The sequence below is a fragment of the Heloderma suspectum genome, chromosome 3 (assembly GCF_057233095.1).
Source record: "Heloderma suspectum isolate Gila_16-S chromosome 3, 16-S_ref, whole genome shotgun sequence".
Classification (NCBI taxonomy): Eukaryota; Metazoa; Chordata; class Lepidosauria; order Squamata; family Helodermatidae; genus Heloderma; species Heloderma suspectum.
In genome coordinates, this window is record NC_139460.1 from 311,864,419 (window position 1) to 311,889,730 (window position 25,312).

General features: G+C 46.0%; 1 protein-coding gene across 2 annotated transcripts in view; it reads left to right on the top strand.

Moving 5' to 3' along the window:
• The window catches only part of NAALADL2 (N-acetylated alpha-linked acidic dipeptidase like 2), a 1,211,675-nt gene that overhangs the window by 763,874 nt on the left and 422,489 nt on the right, over positions 1-25,312 (top strand). The window contains exon 7 of one of the 2 annotated variants that reach the window (XM_084847509.1): positions 23,053-23,145. In XM_084847509.1, the coding sequence (XP_084703635.1) occupies positions 23,053-23,145 (93 nt within the window). Of the gene's footprint in view, positions 1-23,049; positions 23,146-25,312 lie in introns of both variants that reach the window. The other variant, XM_084847508.1, reaches the window with a different exon arrangement.

Sequence of the window (25,312 nt, forward strand, 5' to 3'; positions counted from 1 at the left end):
ACACCAACACTTCAGATTGGGCTTGGAAATGGAATGGAAGGAATGCAGCTGATGAAGCACTGGCATCACATGTTCATATTCGCCAGTCACAGTAAGTAACTTAGCAGCTTAGCTGACTCACTTAGTATGAATGTTGCAATGTTTCATTGATTAATCTGTCAGATGAATTGATTCATAATTTTTGATTGACAAGGCCTTATACAAATTTCACATGACAAACACCATATTAAAATTTCCTCCTGTGTGAGAAAAGGAAAAAATGCCTCTTTTAAAAAAAGTTTACTATTTTAATATTATGAGTCATACTCAAAAAACTCACCTGAGTTAGCAGAGAATTTCACATTGTTCCAATGATAGAATTATAACAAAGGTTACCAGTTATTGGCTCCTGCCTAACATTCCAGTAGCATTTAAATTGTATCCCATCATTCTTTTAAGATGACGTCTTGCATCATCTCAAAATAAAGAATACTTTTTTGTTGTTGCTTCAGAACGATTATTTAAATCATATGCAAATTTATTCAAACTTAAATGGTTAATCAACACACTTGTATGATTAATCAACAAAGTTTTCTTTAATCAGGTGACAGCCCTACTTAGCACTTACATAGCACATTTCATGTTCTGAAGCACTTTACATATATTATTTCAGCTGTGTCAAATGTGAGCAGGGCAAAAAAATAAGAAAAAAATAAGTCACAGTCAAAAGGTTTCCCCCAGAAAATATCATAGCCAGAATGTTCCTACATATTACCATAAATATTCATTCCAAATATACCTCACATCAATGAGGCTTCCCCATTGGTCATTTCTGATGTCACCTCCTCACTTGCTATGGGGGAATGATCTCTTTGGTAAGAGTCAATTGACAGAATCCAAGTAGCTGAGAACAAATCTGGATGTGTTGTACTTGCAGGGAATGGGTCATGATTGCCTCATTGTGAATATTCCTTACAGCTTAAAAACCATGCCTTGTTTCATTGCCTACTCTAGTTTTTGTGCAGTGGAATTGTCAAATGTCTGCTGAGTGGCACATTTTATAGAGCTGGACTAATTTTTTTGTTTCGGCTTAACTCACCCATTTTGGGTTTGGGGGAGAACAACAACGATACCATGAGGTGACAGGTGTGTGTGTGTGCTTTCACTAATAATAATAATAATGAAAGGCTTGTGGCTGCTTCCTTATTTTATTTATGGTATGTAGGTGCTACCCTATAAGAAAAGGCTCTCAGGGTGGCTCACACAATGAACAGGTTTAAACAACTAATACAATACAATTTTTAAAGACGTCACCAACTAAAAACACAATATTAAAATAGAGATGTCTGTCACTGGAAAATCTGTTCCTTTATTTACTCAGTGGAGTTCCGTAGCAGGTATGACTCAATTTGCATTTGCGAACTGAGCTATGGGCTTTTCCTTGAACTCCAATAACATTTTTGGGCATTTTTGCAGGTTCTGCAATTTGTGCAGATTTCTGAGCAATTTGCACAAATTTGGCCATAATTCATGCAAATCACTCAGAAATTTGCACAAAGTGCAGAACCTGCAAAAAGAAATGCACAAAATGCCCTGAAAATCCACAAACTGGCCCACAAACTTGGTCTCACTGTAGACCAAGTTGCATGCCTCAGTGGGAACTGGAACAAAGTCCGAGGGGCCGAACCTAAGAAAATGCATTGAACACCACTCCTAAAATGGAATTCTCTGACATCCCCATACTAAAATCTATAATGCCTGGGTGAAGAGAAATGTTTTTTGCCTAGTGCTGAAAGTAACAGTGTGGGCACCAAGCAATTCTTCTTGTGGAGGGTATTTGATAAGTATACTGCTGCAACCAAGATGGCCCTTTCTCCTGTAGCCACATGCATAACTTCTTTGCTCAGGGGCACCCAAAGGAGGACTTCCAAAGGTGACATAAGAGTAGGGATGGATGGGTGCCCCCTCGTCCAGGCTGTCCAGGTGCCTGCCCAGGCTCTGTCCCCCCAGACCCATGCCCAACCCCCTGTTCCACTTGCTGAACCATCCGCACTCAGCTAGGTCCCATCCTCTGGCATTGTCATTGCCATTTTGCAAAAAAAAAAAAAGGTGATTGCAAACATGTGCACATAGAGCTATACACAAAATGTTGCCATGAATTGCCCATATAAGCAAGATCTTGCATATATGGGTGATTCACGGCATCATTTTGCATATAACTCCATGTGAGAATGTTCATGATAACCATGCTTTTTTCACAAAATGGTGATATAGACACTGGAGGACGGGGCCTGGGTAAGTGCGGGTGACTCGGTGAGTGCGGGGAGGGGGTGTCAAGCAGGGGCAGGGGCTCAGCGGGAATGGCTCATGGGTATACAAGTACATCAGGGAGGAGTCATTCCTTTGGAGAAACTGGCCCCAAACCATTTCAGCCTTTAAAGGTAAACAGCAACATTTTGAACTGGGCCTGGAAATGGACCAGAAGCCAGTGCAGCTGACAAAGCACTGGTGTTGCATGTTTGTTGAACCTTCTGCTGTGACCATTCCACCTGAATCATAGAATAGTAGGGTTAGAAGGGGCCTATAAGACCATCAAGTCCAATCCCCTGCTCAATGCAGGAATCTAAGTCAAAGCATCCCTGACAGATGGTTGTCCAGGGTCAACTTGAATGCCTCCAGTGTGGGGGAGCCCACCACCTCCCTAGGTAATTGGTACCATTGCTGTATTCTAACAGTCAGGAAGTTTTTTCCTGATGTTCAGCCGGAATCTGGCATCCTGTAACTTGAGCCCATTAATCCTGCATTAATCCATCCTGCATTCTGGGATGATCGGGGAGAGATCCTGGCCTCTCTCTCCGTGACAACCTTTCAAGTACTTGAAGACAACTATCATGTCTCCCCTCAGTCTTCTCTTCTCAATGCTAAACATGCCCAGTTCTTTCAGAATCTCCTCATAGGGCTTTGTTTCCAGTCCCCTGATCATCTTTGTTGCCCTCCTCTGAACCCTCTCCAGTTTGTCTGCATCCTTCTTAAAATGTGGCACCCAGGACTGGACACAGTACTCCAGATGAGGCCTAACCAGTGCTGAGTAGAGGGGAACTAGAACTTCCCAGAATTTGGAAGCTATGATTCTATGAATGCAGCCCAAAATAGCATTTGCCTTTTTTGTAGCCACATCACATTGTTGGCTCATATTCAGCTTGGGATCTACCATAATTCCAAGATCCTTCTCGCTTGTAGTGTTGTTGAGCCAAGTATTCCCCACTTTGTAACTGTGCATTTGGATTCTTCTTCCTAGATACAGAACCTGGCATTTATCCCTATTAAATGTCATTCTGTTGTTTTCTGCCCAGCACTCCAGCCTATCAAGATTACCTGATCATTGTGTAACTTCATTATGTAACAGTGTGAAAGCATTGGTTTCTGAATGTGCTTGTTCTTCTCTTCCTTCCTTTTCCTCCCCCCTCCCGCTTTTGCAACACATCTCTTGGATTGCAGGGCATGACTTTAAACTGTAGAACTCCTTAGGTGTTTTGACAGAGAGACTGCACTGAAGTTTAGTAAATAAATAATTCTGAGTCAGACTACTGGCCCAACTAGCCCAAGGCATATCTCCTCGAGACAGGGAGGAGCCCTCTAATGACTGGGGCAGAGTGAGGTAATTCCCAACCCTGCTGCCTTGGATCCATATAGTTCAGGGGGGTGTTGAATCTCTTTCAGCCTGGGGGCCAAATTCCATTTCAGAGAAGCTCTTGGGGACCACATTCCAGTGGTTGGTGGGAGTCGTGGGACCAAAGGCAAAAGGGGAGGTGCCAAAGACAAGGGAGTAGGGCTAAAACTCCAGCATCATTTACATAAAGCTCTTGCTGCTGTGTCTTTTAGAATGGGGCAAAATGCACAAACCGCCTGAAGATCAGTGGTCAAAGGAAAGGGGATAGGACCAGGGGAACGGGGCATGGCTATCTGAGGAACCCTGGTGGACCAAATTGGGACCCCAGGCTGGCCAGATTTAGCCTCAAGGCCTGACTTTATGCACCCCTGGTGTAGGTGGAGACACTGCAGAGTGAACATGGTACCTTGCACATGCTCAGTCACTGAACTAATTGCCCAGAGGTCAAATCAGCCCCCGACAGTTTCTCCTTTGTTGTCTCCACAGCACAGGCCCTGATTCTGAGTAGGATCCCCCAGTTTTCCCCTAAATGTCCTTACTTTTGATAGGCCCTTGGCTTGTTCCAATAAAGGGACTCTTCTTTTCTTACACTTCAGAGTCCTGTGGAACTAGGGATGTCAGAGAATTTTGCCACGAATCTCGGGGAGGCCGAATGCCAGCGCATTCAGCCCCCCAAAATTGGTGGCGAAACGGTCTGCCCCCTCGCCCCACCCGGGACGGGACTTACCTTGAGCGAATCCTCCTGGTGGCAGCGGCTCCAGGGGTGGTTCGGTGGCAGTTCGGCAGCAGCGGCTGCGGCGGCCAGTCTTCCAACCGGCTGCCACCGCTGCCATTTCCATTAAAAAAACAAAAAACGTGATAAGCTACGTAAAGATTTACATAGCCTATCATGGCTAGATTTTTAAAAAATACCGTAATAGGCTATGTAAATGTTTACATAGCCTATCACGGCTGATTTAAAGGGAACCCACCCCGCGCGTACGCAAATAGTGGCACCCATGGGCGCCACCATTTGCGTTCCTTATTTTGACATGTCTTAGTCTACGTAAACATTTACCTAGACTAAGATGGCGAAAATAAGGGGAACACAAATAGCATAGATGCTACGCTATTTGCGTTCCCCTTATTTTCGCCGTAGTCTACGTAAATGTTTATGTAGACTAAGACGTGTCAAAATAAGGAATGCACATGGCGGCGCCCATGGGTGCCACCATCTGCGTGTGCACAGTTTCCCCCCCCCTTAAATCAGCCATGATAGGCTACGTAAACAGGCTACGTAGCCTATCATGGCTGACTGCAGGGACGCAAATGGCGGTGGCTACGGCTGCCACCATTTGCGCACCCGGCCGGCCAGGATTCGGGGCGGGAGGGAGGGAGCACCTCCCCCCCAGCCAGAATTTCGGGGGGAGGGACGGAGCGCCTCCCCCCCACCGCAAATCAATTTCGTCATAAGGTAAGTGACTTTCGTACATCCCTATGTGGAACGTCTGGTCTTGTAATTGCGTAATTCTTGTCACCTATAGGGTAAAAACACTGATTGTTTTTTGTATGGCCCAAATGGAGTGAAATTTATAATGCATATCAATGAGGAAGGGCATACCAGTTTTGCTGTTGGCCACTGAAGGTAGGGATGCTGGAGAAATTTGAGATGGACTAAAATGAGCTCGGATTTCTAAGAATCCGGCATGCGGAATCTGCTATGGAGGTGCCCCCTCAAGCTGTGCGGTTGATGGACTTTCAGATTTTTTTTTTTTACCTTCCCAAAATGTACACGTATTTATTCATAGGAAAATGCACAAGTTTCTGTTGAGGAAAAGTTGAATGGATGGGGGGATAATACTAGGGATGGCGGAGAATTTCTCCCCGAAACTTCGGGGGGCCGAGCGCCAACGTGTTCGGCCCCCCGAACAAGTTTCGGGGAGAAATCCTCCGCCCCCCCGCCCCCCGCCCCGGGACGGGACTTACCTTCCCTGAATGTCCCTCCCGGCGGCGGGTCCGGCTGGCGGTTCGTTCGGTGTTAGAGCGGGGCGGGAGCGGCAACCGGTCTTTCGACCGGCTGCCGCCCCCGCCATTGCAATGAAAGAAAAAAAAAAAACGTCCCCTGATAGGCTACGTGACGATTCACGTAGCCTATCACGGCAAGATTTGCAAAGTCAGCCGTGATAGGCTACGTGAATCGTCACGTAGCCTATCACGGGTGACTTTAAAAAAAAAAAGTGTGTACGGATAATGGCGGCCCTCATAGGGAGCCGCCATTCCCCTTCCTTATTTGGTCGCTGTAGTCTACGTCAATGTTTACATAGACTACGGCGAAAATAAGGGCAACGCTATTTGCGTTGCCCTTATTTTCGCCGTAGTCTACGTAAACATTGACGTAGACTACAGCAACTAAATAAGGAACGCGAATGGCGGCTCCCTATGGGGGCCGCCATTCGCATACGCGCTTTTTTTTTTTAAAGTCACCCGTGATAGGCTACGTGACGATTTACGTAGCCTATCACGGCTGACTTTCCAGATCTAGCCGTGATATGCTACGTGAATCATCACGTAGCCTATCAGGGGACTTTTTTTTTTTTTACTTTCGTGTTCGCGGCCGGGCGAGGCGGGAAGCCTCCTCCCCGGCCTGAATTTCGGCCAGGCGAGGCGGGAAGCCTCCCCCCCCGGCCTGAATTTCGGCCGGGCGAGGCGGGAAGCCTCCCCCCCCAGCCTGAACTTCGTGGGGGGAGCAGCGAAGCGCTCCCCCCCACCGCAAAAAAGCTGCGAGAAAAGGTAAGTGACTTTCGTTCACCCCTAGATAATACGCTAAATGGTACGTACCAAGGTAAATTATTCAAATCCTTACAAAACCTCTTACGTAATCATTTGCATATTTTCCCACATGACGAAAGAAATATTTGCATTCATTTGTGAGCGGACAGCAGAACAAAAGGCGCCTGACAATCTGTGAGACACAGATGGAGAGGAATTTCACAGTCCATACATCCCTAACTGGAGGTTGTTGTTGTTTTTATTGAAGTTTATTTGGAGGTGGGGAGGAAAGAAGGCTGCATCAGATTAAACAAACTATGCCCAAGGGATCAATCACTTGCATGAGAAAAAAGACAGAAGAGCAGGTTTCTATTACAGCTGCTTCCCTTCGTTCATCAGCTATGCCAAATAAGGCATTGCGTGAGAAGATTTACACTATATTCAGCATTCTGTCTGCAGCCATTGATTCACAATTAACTTTCTTCATAGACTATTTGATACACTGCTAAGCAAGAATTAATTTTGCAGAGATAAATGCACTATATTAATGATGTGGTGAGAAATATTCTGCTGCTTTGTTGGCCTGCTACATAGATTGTGTCCCTTTTAAACTATTTCAGTGATGTTGATTATATATATATAGTTGTAATGGTTCATGGAAAACCCCATATTATAAATTATTTTTGGATTTGATTTGAGTCAAAATATGGACTGGATCCATTTCTGGAAGGAGGAAAAAGTAATGGAAAATAATTAAGGGTGCAGTCCTATGCAGGTTTAGAAAGAACACAGTCCTACAACTCCTAGCATCCACCAGTCACACAAGTGGAAGTTTTGATAGGGATGTATGAGTCCACAGAACCACTGAGCATTCAAAATTAGTTGTGTGGTCCTTTGGATCCCAGCCATTCTGTTCCTTGAAGTCTGGGCATGTGATCAGAAGGTGGGGGAAGTCAGCTAAAGATACCCATTTATCTGTCCTGCAGTGCTGCAGTTAGGCAATTTTAGTCCCCGGAAGTAATGATCTTACAAGGTGGCTGGCGGTGGGGAGGCTCTTTACATGGTACTTATTTCAAAATAGGTAAGCCAGCTCTGTTAGGGATGTCAGAGAATTTCTCCACGAATCTTGGAGAGGCCGAATGCCAGCGCATTTGGCCCCCCGAAATTGGTGGAGAAATGGTCTGCCCCCCCCCGGGACGGGACTTACCTTGTGGGAATGTCCCTGGCGGTGGCGGGGTGGCGGCAGCTGCAGTGGCCGGTCTTCCGACCAGCTGCCACCACCGCCATTTCCAAGTTAAAAAACAACAACAACAACAACAAATGTGATAGGCTACGTAAAGATTTACGTAGCCTATCATGGCTAGATTTTTAAAAAACACCGTGATAGGCTACGTACATGTTTATGTAGCCTATCACGGCTGAGTGAGAAAAAAAAAACGCGCGCCCCCATTAGCACGCCACCATTTGCGGCCCATGGGCGCCACCATTTGCATTCCTTATTTTGGCACGTGTAGTCTACGTAAACATTTATGTAGACTACAGCGAAAATAAGGGGAATGCAAATAGCGTTCCCCTTATTTTTGCCGTAGTCTATGTAAATGTTTACGTAGACTACACTTGCCAAAATAAGGAACGCAAATGGCGGTGCCCATGGGCGCCACCATTTGCGTATGCGCAGGGTTTTTTTTCTTTCACTCAGCCATTATAGGCTACATAAACATTTACGTAGCCTATCACGGCTGACTGCAGGGACGCAAATCGCAAATGGCGGCGGCTACGGCCACTGCCATTTGCGTCCCGGCAGGACAGAAGGATTTGCGGCTGGAGGGATGGGGCGCCTCCCCCCCGGCCAGAATTTTGGGGCGGAGGGACGGGGCACCTCCCCCCCCGGACAGAATTTCGGGGGGGAGGAACAGGGCGCCTCCCCCCCAGACAGAATTTTGGTGTGAAACAGAAGTCAGTTATCTTTAATAATTCACACTTCTCTGAATTTGGGATAGAGATCTCCAATCAAAACATGCATTCAAAATGTACATACTAGGGGAAAGTTAGGGATGGTGCAGGTCCCCACTTGGCTCTGAAAGTCTGGTGGACTCTCACATGCCCATGCCCCCAGCCTGTGCCCGCCAGGCACCTACCCCCACTTGAGTCCCTGCCATGCTTGGTGAGCCACCCATACTCACCCAGAACCTGTCCATGAGTGCCATGAGTACCACTTTGCAAACAAAAATGGGAGCTGAAGTGCAGGTTCAGGGGTGCATGAGCTGCATCAGTGGCTTGGCAGGTGCCCGGGGGACCTGAACTGCGTGCCATCTATCAAACCCTAGGGAAAATGCACACAAAAATGCATATACCAGCAAAAATAATGCTCAAAAAGTAGGGATGCGGAGCCGGCAGGAAAGAATTTCAGGGGAAGGGATGGAGCGCCTCCCCCCCCCCCACGAATGTCATCCTTCGAAAAGATAAGTGACTTTTGTACATCCCAACCAAAAAGGTGGGGATGTCAAAGAATTCTGCCACGGACTCCAGTGAGGCCGAATTCTTTAGAATCCAGCCCCCTGGAGTTCATGGTAGAATGGCCTCCCCCCCGCCACCCCTCAGAATCCCCCTGGGACAGAGCCTACCTGGCGGCGGATGCGGCTCCAGCGGCGGCGGATGTGGCAGCGGATGCGGAGGCGGTGGCGGCTCTGGCTCCTCTTCCGGCTGCTGCTGAGCTGATGCGGCCGCAAATGGCGGCAGTCATAGTGGCCGCCATTTGCGTGGCTGCCTTTTGCCATGATAGGCTACATAAATACTTACGTAGCCTATCACTGCAAAGAGCAGGGGTGCAAATGGCAGCCACTATGCCATTTGCACCCCTGCTCTTTGCTGTGATAGGCTCCGTAAGTATTTACGTAGCCTATAACGGCAAAAGGCAGACATGCAAATGGCGGCCACTATGCCATTTGTATCTCTGCCTTTTGTCATGATAGGCTACGTAAATACTTACATAGCCTATCACAGCTTGCCAGGGACAGAAATGGCGGCCGGCGTAGCAGCCGCCAGTTGCGGCCGCAGCAGCCCTGCAGTGGCCGGAATTCCGGCTGTGGCTGGCCCCGGCCAGCAGCTCTGCAGAGTCGGTGCAGAGTGGACCCAGCCGGGGAGGATTCCAGGGGGAGGGACGGAGCACCTCCTCCTCATCACGGATGCCCCAGAATGGAGCCAGGTAAGGGTTTCGTACATCCCTACAAAAAGGATACTGTTTAAATATTATATTTGGGAAATGGCTTACAAAAATGCATTTATCAGGCAAAATGGTGTACAAAAATATTTGCATTAGGAGAAATTCATACACATTTTCATGCAAACTGCTTTTTTAAAACAAATTCTGAAACTGACTTGGAAATAAGACAAACCAGATGGGAAAAAATTACTAACTTAGATAAACCGAAATTGACAGATTCATCCATGCCTAGCTGTGGGAGAACATAGGTTACATACATACATTAGCTGTGTTATGGCTTGTGGTTTTGAAGTGAAAGGGCTCTGCAAGATGGAGCTAAACTAGAACTATTAACGATAACAGTAATCCTTTTCTGTTCTTTTAGTGGTGAAGTAGCTTTATGGCTTAGATAAAGTTTAGAGAATATTTCAAGCCGCATTAAGCTGAAGTCTCCCTGTCACTTTCCAGAGCATATAGTAGAAAGAGATAAAATTGTCAAGACCTTTAAAGTCTTTCATTGGACATCTAATGTTGGAAAGTGAGATTTGTTGTCAGAACTGTTTAAAGGAAATTAAATTTTACTTATTCTCCATACCCCATTGAGAGTTCTTTGAGCCTTTTGTTAGGCATGCTAAGCTTTTAAGCCAAGTGATGTTACTGTACAATACGTCTATTCATTTTATCATCTGATTCTGGATAATGTTGGTTGCCAGTGAAGAGCATTGTCTTTCATTACAACGTATTTAAGGGCGGAAGTACACATTAAAGCAAACATAGTGCTGCCTGCCACCAAAAATGGGATCCCCCTCTCTTTCTGTTAGGGGGACAAGCCCATCTCCATCCAGGGCAGGGGGAGCTCAATGAACTGTCCCCTGCAGCTTGCATGGCCCGGACTTGCTCGGTGAGCTTCCCTGCTTGCCCCACCAGCCCCTGATCTGTGCGAGCCACCCCTCTTCCTTGTGCCGGCTGTCAAGGGCTGGCGCAGGGAAGAAGGGCCTGAATGGACAGCCCCCAGCCTCTCACCCTGGCCTTCTCCAGAGGAGGCCAGGGCGAGAGTGCTGGGATGCCGCCGTCACCCTTCTTTGCCATGCTGGCTGACAAGTGCTGGTGTGGGGAAGAAGGGCCTGAACAGCCAGCCCCCAGCCTCTCGCCCTGGCCTCCAGCAGGGTGTGGGGGGGAGGATAGGTGCCTCCTTCTTCCCCCTGCCCCCACCCGCTACAGCAGTGGTGGCAAGGGTCAAGCTGGTCATTTTCCATAAGGTTCTCACACTTAAGAAAAATGACCGGCCTGTCCTTCGCCACTGCCACAGTAGAAAGGATGGGGGAAGGAGGAGAGGCACTGCTTTCTTCCCGTCTCGGCGATAAGTAGCTCGGCTCACTGAGGGAGCAGGCGCCCATGCTCTTGCCCAACTCACCACACCGTGAGTCGAGCAATAGCTCAGGTCCGAGAACTGGCATTCGGGAGGGCTGAACCAGCAATTTCTTGCTGGGCTTCAAGCCCCAACTGGATGCTCACGCCATCCCTACTTGTAACATGTGGCAACATTAAACATCTTGTGACACCACAGGAATAGGGGAAGCTTCCTAACTCAGTATTGTCGACACTGACTGACAGTGGCTGTTCAGAAGAGAAGACTGAGGAGAGATATGATAGTGCTCTTCAAGTACTTGAAAGGTTGTCATAGAGAGGAAGGCCAGGATCTCTTCTCGATCATCCCAGAGTGCAGGACGCGGAATAATGGGCTCAAGTTACAGGAAGCCAGATTCCAGCTGAACATCAGGAAAAACTTCCTGACTGCTAGAGCAATACGACAATGGAACCAATGACCTAGGGAAGTAGTGGGCTCTCCCACACTGGAGGCATTCAGGATGATGCTGGACAGCCATCTGTCATGGATGCTTTGACATGGATTCCTGCATTGAGCAATGAGTTGGACTTGATGGTCTTATAGGCCCCTTCCAACCCTAGTATTCTATGATTCTATGATTCAGGGTTTCAGGCAAGAATCTTTCTTAGCTCTACCTGGAGACATTGGGGATTAAACCTGGGACCTTCTGCTTGCAAAGCATGTCCTCTACTACTGAGCTACAGCCCCTCCCCATACAATCCACATCAGGACAGTGTGTGCTTCCCTGCTACAGACAGCCAATGTCATGGCTGGAGAGAAGCACAGAATAGTATGATGTCATGGCAAGTAAGTATTACAAGACATTATGGTTATGGAGGAGAACGTGACATAAGCATGCCAATTTTCTGTAGCAGCTCTGTCTTGCCCATCACATGTAGTCCCACGGTAACATATTGAATGGGTTTATTTGTTTTTTGCCAGACTTCACTTGTGCTCCAACAAACTGGGTATGCTCCATCATTAGGGATGTCACGAGTGCCTGACTTGGTCCAGGAGTCCACCAGACTCCCCCGCGCCCGGCCCCCTGGCCCCCAATTGCCATGACATTGGGCACTGATAAGCACACTTTTTGAGTGCTGTGTGGTCCAGAAGTGCCCCACATCCTCCCTTTCTTCACTGTGAACCGCCATTTTTACTCAAGGTGGGGGCTCCATAATGTCCGTATGTTTAATGTTGTGTTAATGTTGCACACAATGGCAGCTGTACAGGGCCATCTCCAGAACATTAGAGGTGTAAATGTTGCAGAAATGGCTCTGTGCGGCCAACATTTTGCACAACATCAAATATACAGAAATTATGGAGCCCGCATCTTGCATAAAAATGGTGGCTCGCAGTGAGGAGTGGGTGGCTTTAGGGTTCTCCTGGACCACTTGCCAAGCCTGGCCTGGGAAGCAGGGATGGGTGGCAGCAGCGACTCAGTGAGTGCCCATGCTCAGTGGGCTTTGGTGAGTCTGTCCATCCCTATCCATCATAATAGACATAGAGTGTTTTCACATGTGACCATGAAAGTGTTCCAACATGTCATATTATTATGTAAATGCCCTTTACTGGAGAGAAGGATGCAGCATAATGAGTACTGTATCCAGTTTGAGGAAAATAGAGACATATTAGAACAGGTTTGGAGGAAGGTAACAAAGACGGTAAGGGAATGGGCGGTGGCGGGGGATTGCCATGAACCAAGGTTGAAGGACCTGGGAATGTTTGGCCGAGAGAAGATAATATTGAAGGGGAGGCACTTCCCAAATACCTGAAGGGCTGCCACACAGAACAGGGCAAAGACTGGTTCTCTGCTGGCCCAGAGGGCAGGATTAGCTATAATGGGATTAAGATTTTGGTTGGACAGATTAACAGTATGAGCAGTTGGGCAATGGAACCCATTACCAGGCAGGCTTGGCAGCAATGGGGATAGAGATGTACAGACTGTGTAAAATCCGCTCTGTCTGTGTTTCGCAGATTGTCAGGCACCTTTTGTTCCAGCATCTGCCTATAGATGGATGCGAATTTTTTTTTGTCATGCAGAAAAATATGGAAATATTTACGTAAATATTTGCATAAGTATTTATGTAAGCATTTACATAATTTACTTCAGGACATAACATTCAACGTATTGCCCCCCATTCCATTCAACATTTCCTCAGCAGGAACTTGCATATTTTTCTACAGATTTATATGCATAAATTTCAGGAAAGAAAAAAATATCATCCAAAAGCCCACGGACTTCGTGCAACCTGAGAGGGTCAGTCTGCAGCAGATTCCGCAGGTCAGATTCTTAGAAATCCAAGCTCATTTTAGTCCGTCTCAAATTTCTCCAGTATCCCTAGATAGGGAGGTTTTGGCCTGTGGACCAAAGGGGTCTGCCAGACATCTCCAGAGAGTCTGCTGAGGCTTGGCCAAGGTCCCACCCTCTCCTTGATGCCCCACCCCTCAGGGAGTGCAAGATCAGCATGTCACTGCACTGCACAATGGGGAGAGGGCTTCCCTCCTCACTGCCCAGCGTAGAAACAGTCCAATCTAGGCATGGAGAAAGACTTCACTCACTCTCGGTCTAGGTTGCAACATTTCTGTGATATGTGGTGAGGAGGAGAACCTCCTTCCCACCACACATCACAGAATCCCAGCAATCTGATCATGGAGAAAGCAAGCAACCTCTTTGTCCATCGCTAGATTGCTGGGCTTCTATGTTTTGTGGTGAGGAGAGGAGACCCCTTCCCACTTCATAGCCAAATTGTGTGTGTGTGTATGTGTGTGTGTGTGAGAGAGAGAGAGAGAGAGAGAGACAGAGAGACAGAGACAGAGAGAGACAGAGACAGAGAGAGCCACAGGGGGAATGTGGCCCTTTCAGTGGGAGGATCTTCATCTGTGATGTAGGGCTCTCCCTCACTGGAGGATTTTGACCAGAGACTGGACAGACAGTCTCTGCTGCAGCTCTGGATTTTCTGCACGGCTCAGGGGGCTGAACTCAGGGGCCTGAAAGGCCTCCCCCATCTCTATGATGTTTATGATATTGGAAGGAATGCTTGACAAGACACACAGGCAGAAAAGTAACCTTTTACACCTGAGATTGGTAAAATGATAAATAATGGGAATGTCTGTGGAACACAAAGATGGGATAAGTGAGTGGATGTAGTAGTCCCAAACTCTCTTTACATCCACTTCCTTTTCTATGCTCCTCCTCCTCCTCCTCCTCCTCCTCCTCCTCCTCCTCCTCCTCCTCCTCATCTCTATACCGCCCATTAGCCAAAGTCTCTGGGTAGTTTACAAAGATAAAAACATTAAACATGCAGAGATTAAAAACCATTTACATTAAAAAAACCCATAAACAACAACAACCCACCAATAGACAATATACACAAGAGAACATATATCTAAAATGACTTCAAACAAGCAATCTCAAGCAAACAACCATAACCATAAGGTGATCCAGGATCAAATAGGGATGGCGGAGAAATCCGCCACAGACTCCAATGAGGCCAGATTCTAAAGAATCTGAGTCTGTGGCGGAACAGACTGCTCCCCACCACCACTCCACGAACTAAGGTCGGGACAGACCCTACCTGGCGCCAGCCGGTCCAGGTCCATCCTCTTTGTTCCACAGCCGTCTTCGTTCTGTAGCTGGGTCTGCTACGCCATTTGCGTCCCTGCTCTTTGCCGTGATAGGCTACATAAATATTTATGTAACCAATCACAGCAAAGGGTAGGGATGCAAATAGCATCTCCTACCCTGGACGCCATTTGCGGCCGCAGCCCGGCAGTGGACGGAAGTCCGGCTGCAGACAGCTGCGGACAGCCCCGGCCGGTGACTCCGTGGACTTACTGCGGAGCAGAACCAGAAGGATTCCGAGGTTAGGGACGGATCGCCTCCCCCCCCCAGTGGACTCTGGAGCAGACTGGTAAGTGGTGTTCGTACACCCCTAGGGTCAAATAAACTCATCATACTCATCATACTCTGCCAAATGGCTGCATAATTACCCATGGCCCTACTTTCTCTGTTCCCTTTGCCTTAACCAGCTTCCTGGCCTCAGTTGTAGCTCTTTCTTGAATACTTCATAAGAACATGAGAAGAGCCATGCTGGATCAGACCAAGGGTCCATCTAGTCCAGCATTCTGTTCAGACAGTGGCCAACCAGGTGCCCATGGGAAACCCACAAGCAGGACATGATACTGGAGATAAGTCATCAGGACTACTGGCCATTGATAGCTTTCTCCTCCAGAAATTTGTCCAATCCCCTTTAAAGCCAACCAAATTGTTGGCTATCACTGCATCTTGTGGTGGTGAATTCCATAGTTTAATGATGCACTGGGTGAATAAGTCCTTCCTTTTGTCTGTCCTGAATCTCCCACTGATCAGTGTCATGGCATGACCCCAGGTTCTAGTAATATAAGGGAGAAAAATGTCTCCTATCCACTTTCTCCATGCATGATTTTGTACACCTTCATTATTCTTCTTTCTTTGGCTTTTGGATGGTTCTGACCTAGCTTCCCTTATCTTCACCTCTGTTTTCTCCATGTATAGTTTCATCCTGCTTCCTTCCTTTCTCCATCACCCCCATCTTGCCACTACCCACTGTTTCCTCTGCCCCCTTACCTCAGGGCTCCCCTCTCCCCTTCGCCTTTTGTCACACAATGCCACATTTGGCACTGGAGGGCTGTGCTTTTTTTATAGCACATTTTACAAGGCCCAAAAAACTTTCCAGATGAAAGCCTCAGGTTTACAGATTCTGCCAAGAAACCTAGTCCAGTTAGAAAGGCAAGACTACCACCAAATGCCGCGGAAAGTGGAGGCATCTGTAGTATAAACACAAACAGCCATGGAAACAGACCAATCTGGAACAATAGATTGAGTGCCTCTGCCTTGCCCCCTCCCATATACAGAATGGGCAGTGCTGAGTAATAAATTTACATGCAGGTAAAACCTCCGCTAAGGTTATTGACATTGTTGCTACAGTATTATGGCTTCCATTGAATGTTATTGTTATTAACGTTTTGCTGAAAGAAAAAAGAAAGGTCTATTTGCTATTGCTTCCATTTCAGTGCATAATGAGGCCATTTGTTTTCTCAGCCTGAGAGGCAAGAGAAAAGACGATATTAGTTTTAATTAATTTTAAAACAAACTCATTAGTCAACTGCTAGGAACATGAACTTGAAAGCCCCTTCGAAAAAGACAGAGAGACAGGTTATTTTCCTTGTTGCAATGCACTCCCCAGTTAAACATTCTTGTATGCTTTTTGGCTTTTTTGCTTTTTCCCCTTCATGGATCACTGTCTTGTCGTGGTGAAGGGGCTTGCATAACTCAGTGAAGCCATAAGCTATGCCATGCAGGGCCACCCAAGACGGACAGGTCATGGCAGAGAGTTCTGACAAAATGTGGTCCACAGGAGAAGGAAATGGCAACCCACTCCAGTATTCCTGCCAAGAAAACCCCATGGAACATATCACAAGGCTAAAAGATATGATGCCGGAAGATGAGAACCTCAGGTCAGAAGGTGTCCAATATACTACTGGGGAAGAGCAGAGGGTATTTCCAAGTAGCGCCAGAAAGAGTGAAGTGGCTGGGCCAAAGCCAAAAGGACACTCAGCTGTGGATGTGTCTGGTGGTGAAAAGAAAATCCGATGCTGTAAAGAACAATATTGTTTAGGAACCTGGAATGTCAGATCAATGAATCAAGCTAAGCTGGAGGTGGTCAAACATGAGATGGCAAGATTGAACATTGACATCTTGGGAATCAGCGAACTAAAATGGACAGGCATGGGCGAATTTAATTCAGGTGACCATCATATCTACTACTGTGGGCAAGAATCCCTTAGAAGAAATGGAGTAGCACTCATTGTCAACAAAAGGGTGGGAAAAGCAGTACTGGGGTACAATCTTAAAAACGATAGAATGATCTCAGTACGAATCCAAGGCAAACCATTCAACATCACAGTAATTCAAGTCTATGCCCCAACCACTGAGGCCAAAGAAGCTGAGGTTGATGGGTTCTATGAAGACGTACAACACCTTCTAGAACTAACACCAAAAAAAGATGTCCTCTTCATCATAGGGGATTGGAATGCTTAAGTAGGAAATCAAGAAATCACCGGGATAACAGGCAGGCATGGCCTTGGTGTACAAAATGAAGCAGGACAAAAGCTAATAGAGTTTTGCCAAGAGAACACACTGATCATAGCAAACACTCTTTTCCAACAGCACAAGAGGCGACTCTATACATGGACATCACCAGATGGTCAATATCGAAATCAGATTGATTATGTCCTTTGCAGTCAAAGATGGAGAAGCTGTATACAGTCAGTAAAAACAAGACCTGGAGCTGACTGTGGCTCAGATCATGAGCTTCTTGTTGCAAAATTTCAGCTTAAATTGAAGAACGTAGGGAAAACCACTAAACCATTCAGGTATGACCTAAATCACATGCCTTATAAATATACAGTGGAGGTGATGAATAAATTTAAGGGATTAGACCTGATAGACAGAGTGCCTGAGGAACTATGGATGGAGGTCCGTAACATTGTTCAGGAGGCAGCAACTCAATCCATCCCAAAGAAAAAGAAATGCAAGAAAGCCAAGTGGCTGTCTGATGAGGCTTTACAAGTAGCTGAAGAAAGAAGGGAAGCGAAAAGCAAGAGAGAAAGGGGAAGATATATCCAACTGAATGCAGAGTTCCAGAGAATAGCAAGGAGAGACAAGAAGGCCTTCTTAAATGAACAATGCAAAGAAATCGAGGAAAACAACAGAATGGGAAAGACTAGAGATCTCTTCAAGAAAATTGGAGATCTCAAGGGAACGTTTTGTGCAAAGACGGGCATGATAAAGGACAAAGAAGGCAGGGACCTAACAGAAGCAGATGAGATTAAGAAGAGGTGGCAAGAGTACACAGAAGAACTATACAGGAAAGATCTTAATGTCCCTGATAGCCATGAGAGTGCGGTCACTGAACTTGAGCCGGACATCCTAGAGAGTGAAGTCAAGTGGGCCTTAGGAAGCATTAGTAACAACAAAGCTAGCGGAGATGACAGTATTCCAGCCGAGCTATTTAAAATCCTAAAAGATGATGCTGTTAAAGTGCTGCATTCAATATGCCAACAAATTTGGAACACTCAACAGTGGCCACAAGACTGGAAAAGATCAGTTTACATTCCAATTCCAAAGAAGGGCAACGCCAAAGAGTGCTCAAACTACCGCACAATTGCGCTCATTTCACATGCCAGCAAGGTGATGCTCAAAATCCTACAAGCTAGGCTTCATCAGTATGCGAACCGAGAACTACCGGAAGTACAAGCTGGGTTTCGAAGAGGCAGAGGAACTAGAGACCAAATCGCCAACGTTCGCTGCATCATGGAGAAAGCAAGAGAATTCCAGAAAAACATCTATTTCTGCTTCATTGACTACGCTAAAGCCTTTGATTGTGTGGATCACAACAAACTGTGGCAAATTCTGAAAATGATGGGAGTACCAGACCACCTTACCTGTCTGCTGAGAAACCTGTACGAGGGTCAAGAAGCAACAGTAAGAACCAGACATGGAACAACCGATTGGTTCCAAATTGGAAAAGGAGTACGACAAGGCTGCATATTGTCACCCTGCTTATTTAACTGATATGCAGAGTACATCATGAGAAACGCCGGGTTGGATGAATCAGAGGTCAGAATTAAGATTGCCGGGAGAATTATCAACAACCTCCGATATGCAGACGATACCACCCTAATGGCAGAAAGTGAAGAGGATCTCAAGATCCTCTTGCTGAGGGTGAAAGAGGAGAGTGCAAAAGCTGGTTTGAAACTCAACATTAAAAAAACGAAGATCATGGCATCTGGCCCCATCACTTCCTGGCATATAGAAGGGGAAGAAATGGAAGCAGTGACAGATTTTACTTTCCTGGGCTCCAAGATCACCGCAGACGGTGACTGTAGCCATGAAATTAAAAGATGCTTGCTCCTTGGGAGGAAAGCTATGGCAAACCTAGACAGCATAGTAAGAACCAGAGACATCACCTTGCTGACAAAGGTCTGTCTAATCAAAGCTATGGTTTTCCCAGTAGTAATGTATGGCTGTGAGAGCTGGACTATAAGGAAGGCTGAGCGCCGCAGAATTGATGCTTTCGAACTGTGGTGCTGGAGAAGACTCTTACGAGTCCCCTGGACTGCAAGGAGGTCAAATCAGTCAGTCCTAAAGGAAATCAACCCTGATTGCTCATTGGAAGGACAGATACTGAAGCTGAAGCTCAAATATTTTGGCCACCTAATGTGAAGAGAAAACTCTCTGGAAAAGACCCTGATGCTGGGAAAGACTGAAGGCAAAAGGAGAAGGGGATGACAGAGGATGAGATGGCTAGATAGCATCACGGATGCAATGCATATGAACTTGAGCACACTCCGGGAGAGAGCGCAGGACAGGAAGGCCTGGCATGCTATGGTCCATGGGGTCATGAAGAGTCAGACATGACTGAACGACTGAACAACAAGAACAACAAATGCTTTTTGGATGTGACCAGGAAATGAAATGATTGGGGGGGAAGAACAATGAGAGAGAATGTTGCTGAGTCTGAGAATGACATGGTTGCCCCATAGAGCATCTCTTTGCTTCTTCAATGACTTGATGTGAATGGCATTCCCTCTATTTCCAGTGTTCAGTGCCATTGGTTATGCAGCCATACTGCACCACCCCCACACAAGAGGGAGGTATTAGCAGGCTTGGGGAAAACCTAGGGATGATGTATGAGAAATTAGTTTCTGTTTGTTTTTGATCAGGATTTTACCCAGTTTGCACCTTGCAGACCTAACAGGGACTTAGACACAATCTGCAAAGTCTGTACATTTCTGAGCTTGCAATGTGATTCACGAAACTCCTCTCCCCTCAAAAATGTGTTCGACAGCATGCATTCATTTCAAAAATGAGTCCATTTCAAAATATGTCCATTTCAAAATGCATCCATTTCAAAATGAGTATTTTTTTGAAGAAAATACATTTTTAAAATGTACACAATTTGTTTGATATGTTTGTTACATTTATATACTGCCTTTTTTCCTCCTTAAAGGACCCAAGGCAGCTTACATAATCCTCCTCCATTTTATCCTCACAACAAGAACCCTGTGAGGTGGGTTGGGCTGAGGGTCTGTGACTGGCCCAAAGTCACCCAGTGAGCTTCCATGGCCAAGTGGGGACTAGAACCTGGATCTCCTGGCTCCTAGTCCAACACTCTAGCCACTATACCATACCACACTGGTGCATATACTCAGGGAAAAATACACAGAGAAATACACACGGATGTTCATGCGATAAGGAAAAAACAAAGCTCTCCATTTGATATGGACTCAAGACGGAATGAGCTTTGACATGGAATTCAGAGAACTTTGGTGAGCTTGAGTTTTGCTGATTTGCACATCCCTAGGGAATACCAACTTTTGCAGAAGTACAAAAAGTCATCAGGCTGTGGGAGGAAGGACGGACCATAAGCAGGGAAGGGGAAATCCCATAAATCCAATGAGGCTTGAGCATGCTCAGTGGCCAGGGCATGTTGACCGAGGGTAGGACAGTTATAATAGAAAGTAGGATGCGGAAAGGGGGGACAAAATGGCGTCATTTGAATCTTGCACAGGGAGTAGTCCAGACTGCAATGTTTTGTGGCATGTCCCATTTCATACTAATCCAGGAGCCATTTTCCCTTTAAGGAAAAAATTACCTTAAAGGAAAATGGCATGGTATTGCACAGTCTTGGGGAAATTGCCGAGAGTCCACCTGGAGAAGAATACAATATTGCTTTAAAGTTGCGAGCCCATATCCTTGAATATTAGGTATCAGTATGGTACCTAATGCCTCATAACATCTCATTTATGGATGTGCAATTCACAAGGTATTGCTGTAGCAATATATGTAGCAGATGTAGCAGAAAAAGGGCCATATATCACCATTGGTGGAGATATCCTAACACACAAATTTATGAGTCAAGGATATTTATTGCCCTTTAGTCTTATGACAGTCCTATACAATCATATTAGTCATAGGAACACAGGAAGCTGCCTTATACTGAATCAGACCATGGGTCCATCTAGCCCAGTATTGTTGACGTGGCCTGGCAGCAGCTCTCCAGCTTTTCAGGCAGATGTTTTTCCAGTTCTACCTGGAGATGCCAGGGATTGAACCTGGGACCTTCTGCATGCCAAGCATGGGATCTACCACTGAGCCACAGCCACTCCCAAGAGCCACAGCCCCTCCCAAACAGTCCTATGTATAGTCCTATGGCAGCCCTGTGCAATGGTCCCATCTGTCTGTCAGGCTCAATATTGCCTACAGTGGCTGGCAGTATGGACTTCAGGATTTCAGTCAGGAGCTTTTCCTATCCCTGCCTGGAGATGCCAGGGATAGAACATGGTCAAGACCTTCTACAGCAAGGTTCCCATCTGGCCCAGGGAGGCTTGGGTTCCCTCCTGACTGAGAGGAGGAGTGACGTGCTAAGTGCTGCACACTTAGAAGGTGGAGGATAAGTAAAGCACACTCAGGTGGCATGTACATGGTAGGGAAGTACGAACCCCCCACTGTCTGGCTCTAGGGGGTCTGTTGTGGGGGAATTTGGGCTGCTTGGGGCTCTGCGGAGTCCTCCGGAGCCCTGCCACACCAACTGGAGTAGCTCTCTGGCTTCCTATAAAATGCAATAAGCTAATGGCCATTAGCCTATTGTGGGGAAATTACAGATGTAAATGGCATAATTTACACCATTTGCGGCCATAAAGCACTTACTTTTACCTATGTTGCAGTTTTTTATGTCTGTATTTAGGTAAAAGTAAGTGCTTTATGGCCACAAATGGCATAGAATATGCCATTTATGGCTGGAACTTTCCTGCGATAAGCTAATGGCAGCTGCCATTAGCGAAGCACATTCTATAGGAAGCTGGGGAGCTGCCTTGCAGGAACTCCTCCAGACCTGGAGGTGAGCGTGGCCGGTTCGCCCAAGACTCTGGAGGTCGGATTCTTTGGAATCCAGTCTCATTTGAGTCTGTGGTGGATTTTTCCAGCATCCCTAGTGCAGGGACTCCTGCGATCACTGGCCAAGTGCCCTTCGCTCATCACAGTGACGTTCATCCCCTATCCATCACAGGGGAGATGAAAAATGAGCCAAGCTGGTTTCCTGGCTAAAGCACTGCTATTAAGAGTTCGAGCTGGTGCTTTGGCCAGAGAGCTAATGATGTCAAGGGGTGGGACCCCTGACATCACAGGTACCCCCCCTTGATGTCATCTGGCCTGTAGGGGAGGCCGGGGGGAGGCAATCCACTCCCCAGAATTAATATGCTTCCCCACCCCTGTTCTATGCTGTCTGGTTCTAAATGTAATTGGCTCAGTGAACCGAAAAAACAAAACCTCGTTAAAACTATACCATTGTGATGAGATCTCGGTGATTAATGTTGCCACTTGTTTTTATAGGGTTTTCCCGTTTTATTGCAATGAATGCATTTTATCTCTTTTGTTTTTAGGGGGGTTTTAAGTGTATTTTATTCTTTTTATGGTTTTATTTATTGATGTATGCGTTTGTTTGTTTGTTTGTTTGTTTATTACATTTCTGTACTGTCCAATATCAGAACTTATCAAAGTTTTAAATCTCCTCAAGCACTCCTGGAGTGGGTGATTCAACAATTCATTAAGTAAATAAATAAATTCCTGATAATTTTGATTTCTTTCCTTGATGTTAACATATATACATGCTTATTCTCAGTCACAACCCGCAAAAGTAGGACTTCATTATTTAGTAAAAAACATAAAAAAAAAAACAGTGTAAAATGATCTTTGGAGTACAGCCAAGGTCTCCTCTGGTTCAGGAGGCATCTTTTAATAAAGTTGCAGTGCTATGCATGTTTAGACAGAAAAAAATGCTACAACATCCACAACACCCCAGCCAGCCATGCTGGCTGGGGTGTTGTGGGTGTTGTAGGCATTTTTTTTCTGTCTAAACATGCATAGGATTGTGCCTTAACTCAATGAAGAGTTTTTAGGATTTTGTATGTAGGCCCATCATTATCTCAAGTATATTTATTTTCTCTCTCTCTCTCTCTTAGCAGAAAGGATAATCATCACTCTAAATGTCCAGTCTCAGCCAACATACAAGACAGTTTCCAATGTTATTGGATATTTAAAAGGAGCTACACTTCCTGGTATGTGTATATTTCTTTCTCTTCATTCCCGTTTCTCTTAGATATACTTCTAATCTAATCTAGGACAAGAATTCTCTGTTAATTCGAGATCTCATTCTATATATACGAATGTTTGTGCATGATAGGGATGTACGAAACACTTACCTGGTTTCGTCCAGGGACATCTGCGGTGGGAGGGGAGGTGCTTTATCCCTCCCCCTGAAATCCTCGACAGGGGGGAGGCGATCCGTTCCTCCCCCCCGGAATCCTGCCTGGCCGGCTCCGCTCCACGGCCAGGCCAACCCGCAGTGGGGCCAACCCGCAGCGAGGCCCCCAGTCGCTGCCGGGCTGCTGCGGACACAAATGGCGTCCTGAGTAGGAGACGCCATTTGCATCCCTATGATAGCCCGTGATAGGCTAAATAAATATTTACATAGCCTATCACGGCTAAAGCAGGGACACAAATGGTGTCCCCTATACTATTTGTGTTCCCGTTTTATCCGTCATAGGCTATGTAAATATTTATGTAGCCTATCATGGATAAAATGGGAACTCAAATGGAGTCCCCTATGCCATTTGTTTCCCTGCTTTAGCCGTGATAGGCTACGTAAATATTTACGTAGGTTATCATGGGCTACCATAGGGATGCAAATGGCGTCCCCTACTCAGGACGCCATTTGCGTCCGCAGCAGCCCAGCAGCAGCCGGAGCTGCCACCACTGCCAAAGCCACAGCCACAGCCGGAGCCGCAGCCAGGTAGGCTCTGTTTCGTGGGGCTTTTGCAGGGTGGGGGGCAGGTCCATTCCGCCATGGATTCCGGGGGCCAAATTCACTGGAATTCAGCCCCCCTGGGATCCGTGGCAGAATTCTCTAACATCCCTAGTGCATGCACATTATCAAAGTTCCTCGTAGGAATTGTAGTTTGGAATCGCATCAGGCATCATTACATTATGTTCCCCTTGGTTATCTATGTGACGGCCTTGGTTGATTAGCTGATCCAGCAGGGCTCTTATGGTTCCCCCACCGATACCTTTGGTTCTTTCCCTTTAGTTCCCCTACCAATACCTTTTCAGGCCTAGACAGGATTATAGGGATTGTATTTCCCCCACCCTCGTCCCCACTCCCTGTTGTGGGACAGATCGGTCTCCGGTGGTAAGGGTGTCTTTCAAAAATACATCCAACCGCAATCCATAGGTGATTTCCCCAATAACAGCCCAATGCAACAGACTTCCAGGTTCTTCTACAATGTTGTCTCTAGGCAATAAAAAGAAAAAGAAAAGGCCAGAAAGCCACTTTTCTGTGTAGAAATTTGTCAATCAGACTGTGTGTGTCTAATTAAAAAATGTTCACAAGTGGTAATCGCAGGGGGGAAAAAAAACCCTGGGGAATATGTCATTTCATAGACAATTTAATGTGCAGGCAATTTAATGTAAAGACATTCCTGGCACACTCAAACATGTTGCCAGCAGGGATGGGTGAATAACTTCAGATAAAAATAGGAACTGAGAGAGAGAGAGAGAGAGAGATTATTACTTTTTCTTTTTTTTAGGCTGAACAGTTCATAAACTAGAATCATTGTGACAGACACAAATATTATGCTTCCTTGTAAATGTACCAGGATGATTAGACTCAAAACCTTTCTAACTCATTCCTTTTCCATGTGCCTTAAAACTACAGTTGCCACCACAATTTTGATGTTAAATTTAAAGGCAATTTTATTTTCCTGGAAAATCTAAATGATTTTTAAAAGAACCAAAGAGATTTGATAAGACTTAATGACATTTCTCAGGCTGAATTCCACTAGGATGATCTAGCGTGTTGTCACCAAGTTATTAATTAATTAATTAATTAATTAATTAATTAAATAAATGTATGCATTGCTTTTCACCTTAAAAAAAGCTCTCAAAGCAACTCACAAAGAACCAAAAAAAGCACTACTGTTAGAATGGTTAACAATTAACATTAATACTAGTTGTAAACATTAGTTATTCAGCAGTCTCTCATGAAAAGGCTGGCTGTTGAATAAGGAGGCCCTGCTTGAAGAACTGAAGATGTAACCAGCAATCTCTTCAGTAGCCTCAGATGGAATGGCTGGCCATTAAAAACAACAACAACAGACAAACAACCCCGCTTGGCCCTCTTTTTGTGCCACTTGTGTGGTTGGATCAGAGGGGAGCAAACTAATCGTC